The sequence below is a fragment of the Vipera berus genome (assembly GCF_964194415.1).
Source record: "Vipera berus genome assembly, chromosome: 6".
NCBI lineage: Eukaryota > Metazoa > Chordata > Lepidosauria > Squamata > Viperidae > Vipera > Vipera berus.
In genome coordinates, this window is record NC_138208.1 from 52,611,359 (window position 1) to 52,624,086 (window position 12,728).

Here is a 12,728-nt window from a genome sequence, read left to right on the forward strand (position 1 = left end):
ATATGTGAAAGAACCCATGCAATGATTGTCTTGGTTTGTTGTAGTTGAGTTGTTTATCTTAGGTGTTGAATTTGCATATATTATTCTATTGTTATGTGCTTTATTTTTAACAGTTGTTGAGTGGCCATATAAATTCAAATCATAGGCAGACGGACAGATGGATGGATGGATAGTTCAAAAAGTCTGAACATAGAGAAGTGAATTCCAGATTTAACAAGGTTTTGGTTCCCATTAACTTTAATACTGTTATCTGCAAAATTCTTAATAGTTTTAAGGGGCACTGCATTAATTATTATATTAATAATAAGTTGTGAGAACAGCCTTAAAAACAAAGTTTGACCCCATTCTAATCAGATTATGAATAAGAACTTTGATTAATACATAAAAACTAATTTCTTGTAGGGTGTTGCTCATTAATAATAATAGAAATGAAACATATGTAACTGACTTTATTTCAGTTCCTAGAATATGGAAAAGATACTCACCATTACTAGGGGGCAAAAAAAGTCCATTAATATTACGAGGTTTCCTGTGATGGAAGACACAACTGATCCTCACACAGCCTAACGGCTGTGTTTCCCAGAAGCATGAGATGCTGTTGTATTTTTGCTATAGAAGAAAACATGGATGGTTCCATATTTAATGATTCAATAGAAATTGTCAGGAAGGAAATTCTGCAATTCATAATCTAAACTATGAAGAATAGAAATGGAACAAAGCATTAAAAGAAAAGACTTTGCATTTTAACATTTGCAGTTTGATCCCCACTGCTATATACTATGTGATTTTGCTGAAATTGTTTGGATTACTTTCAGATCTAAAGATCTGATTGGCATCAAACAGGTTTCAAACAACAATTAGGATTCTTGTTTATTATAAGTGCTATAGTTGCTGCACAAAGAGCCTTCACTGTGGGGAAGGACTGTTTTATATTTCACACTAAACAACTGCATATTAAAATTTCAACCACATCCAAAAATGTTTCACTTAAAGAACAGTCTAGGTCCAAACAATGAATACTGCTATAGAACCTTCTTATAGCACTAGGTGTATTGATGAAAATGTTAAAACAGGAAAACCAGTGTATATTTTGCTTCCATTAATATATTTGCATCACAACTATAAAAAGCATCTAGAAAGAAACTATTTTTTCCTAGATTCTGGTATAAGCCAGAATCTACAGAAATTTAAGAACAATTTTACATTAAATTTAATAAGGCAAAAGATAGTTTGTTTCCTGGCATCACTTCAATCTCAGCTTCAATTTGAAGGCATGGTGCCCATCCCCCAAGCTACTTATGACCTGGATTCAAAGTTGCAATAGCGGCCCCTTGCAGTCACATGACTGCATTTTGACCACTTGGCAACGGGTCTTCATCTATGCAAATCTTTAGCTGATGAACTTTTTGTGTGACTGGATGTCAGAAGAACACTCTAATAAGATGTCATATCCCAATAGAAGAAATTTCAATGGAGAATAGAAGAGATGTGAAACTAAGATAATATATTTTCAATAATGGTAGCAGAGGTTAGAAACAGGTGATGAATTTTTACAGTAGATCTAGTTTAAGAGAGACCACTTCAAAAGCTTGTTATTTCTACCTGTATTTCCATATGTCTAAATTTGCAAAGTTGATGGGAACATTTTCCCTCTCTCCATAATGAGCACACAATATCACTGCCAATGGCTTTTTCACAGTGACGGAACCTGCACTTTGATCCCTGGATATAGAAAAAAGAGAGGTTTGAAAACTTGGCTAAATAGCATTTTCTCTGTTTAAATATTTTAAATAATTTTTCAGGTTACAAAACAACTGAAACAACTCTTTTTAAAATAGCAGAAGACCATCAAAATAGAATCAGAAAAAAATCCAGCAGAACTAATACAATTTCTCAAAAAAAATCCATTCTAATACCTGTGGAACTAAAGAGTTGATTTAGTGTTGGAAAACAGTGGATTTGAATCAAGCAGGACAATCAATAATCAGATATCATCATTATGCAATATCTTTCTCCAATCATATCCATCTAATTTTAGAAACCAGGGAAGATGACAATGCCAGTTGTAAAGTCTGAGTAAACATGTGGAAGAAGGCAGATCTTAATCTATCTAGATCACATGCAATTTACTATAGTTTGGCATTATGATTTTGTTACTCCTGCAAAAATATAACTAGAAATCCCAGAGAATGTACAAATTAATTTATTTATTTATTTTATTTATTTTAATTCCATTTATATCCCGCCCTTCTCCGAAGACTCAGGGCGGCTTACAAGCTTAGCAGTAGCCTTCATTCTTTCTTTCTACCCCAAACCACCCCAGTGATGCCCTCAACGTGATGTCCCGTTGCCGGGAGGCGGTTCGGGTCTGGATGGGGAGGAACAGACTTCAACTCAACCCCGACAAGACCGAGTGGCTTTGCATACCTTCATCCCGGGTCTATTCGGATATTCCATCTCTTTCTATGGGGGGTGAATTATTACCCCCCGTAGATAGGGCTCGCAACTTAGGAGTCCTCCTAGATTCGTGGCTTACCTTGGAAGATCACATGGTGGCCGTGACTAGGGGGGCTTTCGCCCAGGTTCGCCTGGTGCGCCAGTTGCGGCCCTATCTAAGCCGGGATGATTTATGCACGGTCACTCACGCGCTCGTGACCTCTCGTCTAGACTACTGCAACGCCCTCTACATGGGGCTTCCCTTGAGGACCACCCGGAGGCTCCAACTGGTACAGAATGCAGCCGCGAGAGTTGTGTTGGGAGTTTCCCGATACTCCCACGTGACACCTCTGCTCCGTGAGCTGCATTGGTTGCCAGTTGTCTTCCGGGTGAGATTCAAGGTGCTAGTAATGGTGTTCAAAGCCCTCCATGGCATGGGGCCGGAGTACCTCAGGGAACATCTGCTGCCGGCATCAAGCTCCCTGCGCCCTGTGCGTTCCCACAGAGAGGGCCTCCTCAGGGTGCCACCGGTCAGAGAATGCCGTCTGGTGGCCCCCAGGGGGAGATCCTTCTCTGTGGGCGCCCCGGAGCTATGGAACCAGTTACCGGTTGAGCTCCGGACGGCGCCCGATCTGCGCTCCTTTCGCCGCGATCTGAAAACATACTTGTTCGAGCAAGCCGGCCTGGCCTGAGGGGGGATTGGTGGGGTTTTTTATCATTCTTATTGGGGTTTTTATTATGTATCAATTGTATTTTAATCGGGCATGCATTTAATTATCTTTTAATTTTTGTAAATTTCTGTGTTTTATTCTTGCCCTGTACACCGCCCTGAGTCCTTCGGGAGAAGGGCGGTATAGAAATGATAATAAATTAAAATTAAATTAAATTCTATGTATATGCCTGCTTATTAGGGCTTTCATACACCCCCCAAGCGGCATTATTACAAAGTCAGCTTAATTGCCCCCAACAATCTGGGTCCTCATTTTACCTACCTCGGAAGGATGGAAGGCTGAGTCAACCTTGAGCCTGGTGGGATGCGAACCTGCACTGATTGCAGGCAGCTGGTGTTACTTAAGGAGGCATTAGCCCACTGCTCCACCAAGTTTACTTGACAATTTATATATTGTCAAGTAAACTCAGCTACTATACAATGTTCACTCAAGTGAACTGAATAAAATTAAGTAATAACCAGAAGTTCCATCATGGATAATAACTGGAAGATACACTGAACTTCATTAACAGCAAGATGAGATACTTTATTGCTATATAGCATGCTACAGATATTGCATTTCAAAGCAAGCAAATAAGTAGAAAAAATATTTAAGAATCTAGGACCAAGCACAAAATTAGCTCACCCTCCAAATTTAGAGGTGATGAGAATAACATAGAATTATCAACATGGTGATGTGATTTCAGAGGAAAATTTGGGAAATTGGGTACGAGAAATTTTTTGATTAGGTCCCACAATCAGGAAACTTTGAATATTGTTTAATACCTATTTTATATCCAGATCTTTCTTCTGAAACAGATAGTCTGTCTTCATGAGCACTTATGGAGAGTTTAGTCTAATAGTTAAGGCATCAGGCTAGAAACCAGAAGATGTAAATTCTAGTCCTGCCTTAGACACAAAAGCTGGCTAAGTGATTTTTGGCCAGTCACTCTCTGTCTGAACTCAACTCAATTCACAGGATTGTTGTTGTTGTGGGTAAAGGAGGAGAAAGGAGTGTTAGGGATGTGAACTATCTTGAATTATTTATCATAATAATAAAGGCAAGATAGATAGATAGATAGATAGATAGATAGATAGATAGATAGATAGATAGATAGATAGATAGGTAGGTAGGTAGGTAGGTAGGTAGGTAGGTAGGTAGGTAGGTAGGTAGGTAGATAGATAGATAGATAGATAGATAGATAGATAGATAGATAGATAGATAGATAGATAGATAGATAGATAGATAGAGATAGAGATGATGATATAGATAGAGATAGAGAGAGATAGAGATAGAGATAGATAGATAGATAGATAGATGGCATGAGGGATCCTTGGTGCAGAGATTGATTTGTGCATTTCAGAAGTCTCTGTTAAGAAAGGAGTATATATTGCTTCTGCTGACAGTTGTTAATTGTCCAGGAAAGTTTGTTTCACAGTGAGAACCACTGGTGGAAAATGGTTTCAGTGTAACTGGGGATTTCTTCTGAATGGCTTGAAGTGGGTACTTCTGGGAGTGTCAAAAAGATAACCGAGGATAGCAGTCAAAAGCAGAGGCTTCTGATTCTTTAAATAATGTTATCACTGTTTCCCAGAATGACAGCAATATTTTCCCATTTCAGGTAACAATTTTTATTTTCTTGTAATCTAATCTGAATGCTGCATTTTCACATCTTCCATGAGTACTGGGATAAATCTCTCTTTCTGATTGCTAAAACTCTCCTGAAGCATTTATCAGTATTTTTCTACTTTATTTCTTTTTTAGTGCTGCGTCATACCCCACTCCTTACCTGTGTTACCCTACCTATACATATAAACCAGAAAATTATCCTGTGTTCAAAATAATCAAAAGAGCCCAGCTATACTGGAAATAATTAATATATAATCTGTGGTCTTAGAACATGGGTCGGCAACCTGCGGCCTGGTGCGCGCGCACCTCTCCGAACGGGTGGAGGTGCGCGCGCAGCTCTCCAAACCTTCAAGGCGGCGCTCGGCCCAGAGAAGCGGGAACTGGAGGGGCCACGATTTCCCCTCCAGAGGAAGAAGGCGCTGGATGCGGCTGGCCCCGCAGGGAAGGGGGAGCAGCGGCGGGGGGGATGGAAAAGTCGCAGAAACGGCAGGAGAGATGCTGACTGGCGGCGGCCTCGGAGGAGGCGGAGGGGGGAGGGAGGGAAGGGTGACCGGGCGGGGGAGGGGGGGTGAGCCAGAAGGAAAAGGGAAACTCATAAATCCCATAAATAAATAAATAAATAAATAAATCCCGCAGAGCGGTTGCAAAAAGAGGGAGGAGATAAGCCAGCCCGGTACCTGGATCCGCTTCCTGTGTCTCCTCCGCTCTGCCATGATGTCCCCGTTTGGTCTCCTGGTGACGTGGGGCTGAGCCGGAAAAGGGGGAGGGGGAGACCGAGGGAGGGAGGGACGGAGGGAGGGAGGGAGGAAGGAAGAGAGAGAGAGAGATGGAGCCAGCGTCAGCCAGCAGGCTCACGAGGGGCAGCAACCTCGTGAGAGGCCACACGCAAGCCATTAGGTAATGTGCGTGAGCCCTTGGGGAGGTGGGGCGGGAGCGCAGTCCGGCCGCTGGGCTTCCTTTCCCTCTTGTCCGCATCGCTGCAAGGAATTGCGTTGTTTGGGGATGGCGACGCTCGCCCATTCACACGCTGTCCAAACGCTGGTCATTTGCTGCGGGGCTCCCGCTTGGAAGGGAAGGGAAGGTGCGGTGAAGAGGCCGGGCTTCCTTCGGGGGGCCTTTCATTCCTGTACAAGGGGGAAGGGGAACTCTCTGTGCTTTTGTGTGTGTGTGTGTGTGTGTGGCCCATCTGCAAAGCTGCCGAGGAAGGAGAAGCGGGATACTGGTTGGGTGGGGGAGCGGCAAAAGCGGGGGGGGAGAGAGAGAGAAACGGCTCCGCCTTTGGTTCCCCCTCCTAAAGCACAGGGGCGCTAGAGAAAGTTTGGAGTTGGGTAAGGAAGCGCAAAATTCAGGAAGGAAAGCGGGGCGGCAGGCGAACCGGGAGCATTGGGGGGGGGCAGAGGGGAGCAATTACTGTCTCGCTACTAAAACGAGGGCCAGCCACTCCACTGGGGCGAGCGTGCCTGTCCTGCTCCCTTTCTCTTCCAAGCGGCGCTGCTCAGCGAAGACGGCGACGACGACCTCGGAGTCACAGCCTAGGAATGCTAAGAATGTGGGGCGGCCACCGGCAGTGGAAGGCAGGAAACATCGGGACTTGAGATCTCGCTTTCCCCACCTCTTCCTCCCTCTCTCGTGCTTTACATACACACACACACACACACACAAACACACAAAAGCACAGAGAGTTCCCCTTCCCCCTTGTACAGGAATGAAAGGCCCCCCGAAGGAAGCCCGGAGACCTGCCGCGTTGACGAACACGGCAGCTGTGTAAACGGGATGGCGGCGGTTTGGAGAGTGCGCGCGCACCTCTCCCAAGGACGGTGGCGGCTTTCTGACGCCTCCGGCTGGAATCACACCCGTTAGCAGCAGCGCCAGGAGCGTCCGCCGGGGCAAACGAGGGGAAGGGCGGCTCCCCCAGCCTTGCAGATCCTCGGGAGCGGCAAGGACCGGGTTTCCGCTCGGAGGGAGGGGGGAGCGCAGCTCGCACGGTCTGGCTTCGTCCTCTGGCCCAACCCAATCGCCGCCTCTCTCGCCCCCTGCGCCGGGGCCAGGGGCCAGGCTGGGCACGTGTGACGTTGTTCCCCTCCCGCAGGGCAACCGCGGAGCAGACAAAGAAGGGAGGGACGTGTTCCTTCCTTCTGCCCCCTCCGGAAAAGCGGGCGGGGGGCGGGCTTCCTGGCCGGGCTTCTTTGGGATGCTGGCGCCTGAACAAAGGGTGGGAGCTGCCCAAGGTGGGCTGCAGCAACTCGCTTCTCTGCCCCCCCTCCAGGCAAGCGGGGCTTCATCCCCTGCCTCTCCGGACCTACCCGCGGCGCTCCGACCCTCCCACTTTTAAAAGCCGCTGTTCTTAGGAGAAAAGCCCCCATCGCCCCTCCTCCCTTCGCGCGCCGGCCTGGCCGCGTTTGACGAACGCGGCAGGTCTCCGGACGGGATGGCGCGCACCTCTCCAAAGGGGAGACCCATCGCCGCGCAGGTGCCTCCCATTTTGCACATGTGCAAAATGGTTTTTGTGCATGCGCGTGAGTGGACGCACGCACGCGCACTTTTTGCGGCTCCCACTTTTTTGTTTGTGTGACGGAACCGGTTCTGAGTGGCTCTTTTCCTTTTTCCGGTTGCCGACCCCTGTCTTAGAACAAGAGTTTATAAACTTCTTTATCTCACTGGGTAAATCTAGGATCATATACTAAGTCCTAGAAATTGACTCCAACAGTAGAATTGTTTATTTATATACCACCCAATGAGAGAGAGAGAGAGAGAGAATGGTAGTTATAAATCTAATAAAAAGTCATAGAAATGTTGTCTATTTTTTCTATTTAGAGTGAAAGGGGGTATTATAAATGTATGCTGAAATTTGCTAATATCCTTGGAAAATAAATCATGCAGGCATCAATTTTTAGAATTCTGAATATCAATATATCATTCATGAAGATTAAATATAAAAGAATTTGCAGGCTTAAAAAGAAAAACATGGAAATTATTGGCAGATTTAAACATGTGAGAAGCAGACAGAGGGAAATAGATTGAGAATTTAAGAGAAATCTGTGGAATGTGTGTTAAGGAAGAATAAAGGAAAGTTGCTGCAGCCATGGCTCAATCTGAAATACTACTGATTGCTGAAGGAATTTCAGTTTCCTTTTGATGTGCCATAGAATTATTATTGAAAAATTTCCAGTGGTCATTCATTCCAAGGTAATTCAGGCTGCAGTTTGATAAGATGAGATGAGATGAGATGAGATGAGATGAGATGAGATGAGATGAGATGAGATGAGATAAGATAACCTTTATTGTCACTTTTCTGTGTACTCAATGTCACACATAAAAATGATATATATATATACAGTGAAAGTCATTGCAAATGACTTTCAATAAAAGAAGAATTTGACTGTGCCTGCAACAGTCTTCCTGGCATTTCTTACAATTTGGAAAACTGGGAGGCATATGACAATATAATAGATGCAATCCATTATAAATTATGCAGTATTTACCTTCGCACAAGTTGAATGTACATAGAAAAAACAGTCATCCCCAACTTCTGTCATTTCACCTCTTGTGCTTCTACTCCACTGTCTTTAGAAAGATCCAAGCACAAATGTTGGAATTATCAACATGTATGGGAAGAATATTCCCTTTTGTTCTGAGTACAGCTGAATTCAGGATCTAAGTTCTATTTCCTCTTAAAGGGAAACCTCCAGTTGATAGTTTTAACCAAAAAGCTTCTTATACTAATTGTAAAACAGACGGTACCTTCTTAAGGTTTGTTGAAGAGCTCACAAATTGAAAGTGGTTGCTAGACAGTGCACAAATTCAAACTTCCAGAATTTCTTTCATTGTTACCTTAGTTCTTATGACATCATCACAAAGGACATCATATGACCCCTCAAACTGGGAAATCTCACTTATCTTCATTGTTCCTAAGTGCTGGAAAACAGGAAAGATAGCAATTTCCACATGGTCTACTCATCTGATTATTCCAACATAGCATAAATGTATGAAAGAAATAGAACTCAGTTAAGAGAATTTCTGAAACTCATACTTAATGGACAGAACTGAGAATGAGACAAGGAGAATAAAGATCCTCATCCTTTCTATATCAGTAACTCCCAATTTGCCAGGATTTTAATTATTTAAATGATTTGGTTTCTAAGCTTACAGTATCTGCCATCATATATGCTATTAACACACATATCAATCTATCAGATCTTTATTATGGTTATAGCATAATACACACATATGTAGTGTATTATGGCATGTGCATCGCTAAGTCTTTGAATAACTACTAATATTGCCAGAGAATGTTTGGCTATGGGATAGATGCTTAACTGCAAGAAAGTAAGTATAGTTCTTTGCTTACTGTTACTTTCGCACAGTTTAAATGCAGGTTCTGAAAAGTTCATTGTCTGGGGATATTTGGGTTGAGATAAATAATCTGTTAGAAAGAAAAGCACAGACATATTGAAAAAAAATATCCTAAGAAGGCCAACCAAAAAAGTTAGCTTTGATCTTTCCACTTATGTGGGAGGGAGGAGGATTTACTGAACAGTGGCAAAAACTGTTTACAGGAGTTTACAGGAACTCCTAAAGCAGATTCACACATGCAATGCAATGTACTAGATGTTCATAAAGGAAACCATAAATATGGCATGTGAAAGTAAGCCAATTGGCTTCGCTGTATAATTAAATTAATATTTGCAGCTTCCATTAATTCTACGTATTTCTATAACATTCATTTATAACCCATTTATAATCAGTTCTTAGTGGCTAACAATCAAGAATTAACCATAAAGTTTTAGATAACATAAGGAAAAGATTTGTTACAATATATGAGACATGAATAGAATAACAGAGCAGTACTGTATTTTTGCTGAGTAGGTCCAGGTCCCATCACAATATTTATGTTATTAATTTGTAAATTCACATTTGTTTAAAAATTTTATACTTAGAGTTCAAGAACTGGCTACTTTTTTTCAAAGAAGGGAAAGCATTTGAAGAGCATATTAAAATATTATTTTTCTTTTTAAAAATATTTTTATTGATTTTCTAATATTCCATCTACATATCTCAGGCACACACTGCCCTGAGTCCTCCGGGAATACAGTAGGGCGGTATATAAATTTAATAAAATAAATAAAATAAATAAATATTTGAAAAGCAACGTAGCGGCTGAGTTACAATAATTCAATTACATACCAATATCATTAGTACAAATCTCAAACTATTACAGCAGGGGTGTCAAACTGCTGGCCCGCGGGCCGGAGCGTCACGGAGAAACCGCGCCCATCCCATTTTCAGCAATGGGGAAAAGTTCCGATATGTCGCGTGACATCATGTGACGTCGCGAGTTTGACATGTCTGTATTACAGTAAGTATTCCCTCTCTTTCCCCCTTAATATATACTGTCTCGTAATTAGATTAATACAATTCTTATTCTATCAATCAAATAAAAATAACTTTCTGACATTTATCAATAGTTTTTAGTTTATTTATATCTTAATTGTTTTAACTTTCAATTTTTAGACAGTGACCTAATAATTTTTTCCCAATTTTAATTTCTCATTAATATTTAAATTTAACGTTTAACATTTATCTTTTCCAAATTTTGCTTGACCCCAATTCCTTTATCACAATTCCTCACAAGTTCTAATGTTCAGGATACACATCTTATCTATATAAGTTCTCACCATCTATATCAACAAATTAATAATACAATATAATATTCTTATTTTCTAATAATTTTCAAATAACTTATATTTATTAATCAAAATTTCTTTTATTTCAACATTTAATACTTCCTCTCTCTTCCTCTTTGTATCTACTGATATTTAAACTAATAATTTTTCTTTTTCTTACCGCTACATAGACCTATTTATTACATTCATCAATAAGATTTTAGCTTATACATATCTTAATCACCTTTAAGTGACCTTTACATACAAATCAATATTCAAATTTAACTGTTAGTAATTATACTTCTAAATTTTACATAACCAAAATTTTCTTTATCTCAATTCATAACAATATCTTATATTCAAAATACACATCTTATCTATTTAAGTATATTCTATTTTAATTCTCATAAGTAGGTCAAAACCCATTTTTCTTCAGTCTTATTCTAGCTTTCTTTCTTTGCCAAATCGTCTTCCATGTCTGTGCTTTTGGGTCATAAAGCAAATCTTGTATTGTTATGTCTATTATATGACATTGCAAAAAACATTCAGTCACCATTTTTTGAGAGGACTAGCAGATCCAGCAAGTCTTCTCTTTATTTTTCCATTTCAACGTAATTGTCCTGAACTGTTTGTCTTCTCTTCCATCTGTTTTTCTTTTTGATCCTCAGGTTCCTTCTGATTTGTATAGGAAGTCTTTTCCTTTTTCCATATTGTCACTTTCTTTTCTGGATTTTCCATTATCTGTATTTTTTGAGTAGTTAAATCTTCTGTCATAGTATTTATTTGTTCCACTTTTTCTGTTGTATTCTGTATAGATGATTCTTTAGTTATGGTCATAGTTTGAGACTGTATATCCAGGCTGCCTTCTTGTTTTTTTTTCCTGTAGCTTCTTATTTGTTCACCAGCTGTAAGGAGATTTTGAAGAATTGCTTTCAACATAACAAAAAATTGTTCCTGATCTTCTTCCATAGGAGAAAATTGTTCCTGGTTTTCTTCCATGATAGTATATTAGACTAAAAGCTTTAAAGTCAGGAAATCCACTAGATAAAAAGCACAGCTGAGCTTTTCATAGCTGAAGTTTCAAGGTTGCATGTATCTTATCTATTTTCTGGGTTGTCAGCCAAGTCTCTTTTAGACAATAGCAGGTTGAAGTATCAAGTTTAGCCACAAGATGTTGCCCCAAAGTTATTTTGATCTTTTCAGTTTTACTTCAATTTTAAAAGGGAAAACCCAGATCTTCAGTAAAACTAAAAAGTAAAAAATAAAGAATGGAGAGTCTTTTAGTCCACCAACTTTAGGAAATAGAATTCCGATTAGGATCCAGTTATTTTTTCAACATTTTAAACTCCGCCACTGTTTCTAGAGGGAGGGCTAAGATCTCCCTTCCCTCTCCACAGCGGGGGGGGGGGAAATACTTTAGCAGCTTATGCAGGTACAGAAAATAATTAGGATTTAAGAGAGGTAGATCTCACCCAGTCTCTTCCACGCTGCTTTAAAGTTGCCTGATGGTAGGTGTGACTTTGGCTGTCTGCAGCCTAGTGACAAGCCATATTTCTATGGCCGGTCTTTCGTCCGCCGGTTTGGAGGATTTTGCCAGCCCCTCCTTCCTGGTCGCCTTTACAGGGCAACTTTCAACCCTTTTCAGGGTCCCCCAGCGGTGCGAAACTGGACAGGGAAGACGGAGCTCGTCTTCCAGGTGTCCATGGCAGCCACGCAGCAAACCGGAAGTCCAAAAAGTCCAAACATTATTTTTCAAGGAACCTGAAAATAATCATGAATGTGAGAGCCAATTTGTCCAGTAGATTAAGGCACCAGGCCAGAAACCAGGAGTCTGTGAGGGTTAAGCATGAAAGCTGGATGGATAACTTTGGGCCAAACACTTTCTTAGCCCAATACACTTCAGAGGATTGTAGGGAAAATAGGAAGAGGAAGAAGGATTAGGTATGTTTGTGCCTTGAGTTATTTACAAAAATAACTCAATAACTCAATAAATAAATAAAAAATAATTGCTGATCCAAATGTAGCTAAGTGTACAGAAGCTACTCCAGAGATAAATGTTTAGAAATGGTAATAATTAACCTTGTAAAATATTGTAAATAAGAAAAAGTTATATAATTATTTTTATTATTTCAAAGCACTTTGGGAAGAATGGTAGTAATGCACAGAAACTTTACAAGGAATGTTCATGAATCAATGGCTTCACACTTAAGGCTGCTTTTATATCTTATAGAAGCCATACATAATTTTTCAAAGAAGGCCTCTGTACAATGAATGCAGCATTTCTGAATGT

General features: G+C 40.9%; 1 protein-coding gene across 1 annotated transcript in view; it reads right to left on the bottom strand.

The window, feature by feature from the left end:
• LOC308669834 (uncharacterized protein C12orf50 homolog) overlaps positions 1 to 12,728 on the bottom strand; it is a 38,771-nt gene that overhangs the window by 24,799 nt on the left and 1,244 nt on the right. The window contains exons 2-4 of the mRNA XM_081330733.1: positions 8,607 to 8,690; positions 1,603 to 1,722; positions 486 to 609 (exon numbers count right to left, since the gene is read on the bottom strand). Of these exons, the coding sequence (XP_081186859.1) occupies positions 486 to 609; positions 1,603 to 1,722; positions 8,607 to 8,678 (316 nt within the window). The 5' untranslated portion in view covers positions 8,679 to 8,690. The remainder of the gene's footprint in view (positions 1 to 485; positions 610 to 1,602; positions 1,723 to 8,606; positions 8,691 to 12,728) is intronic.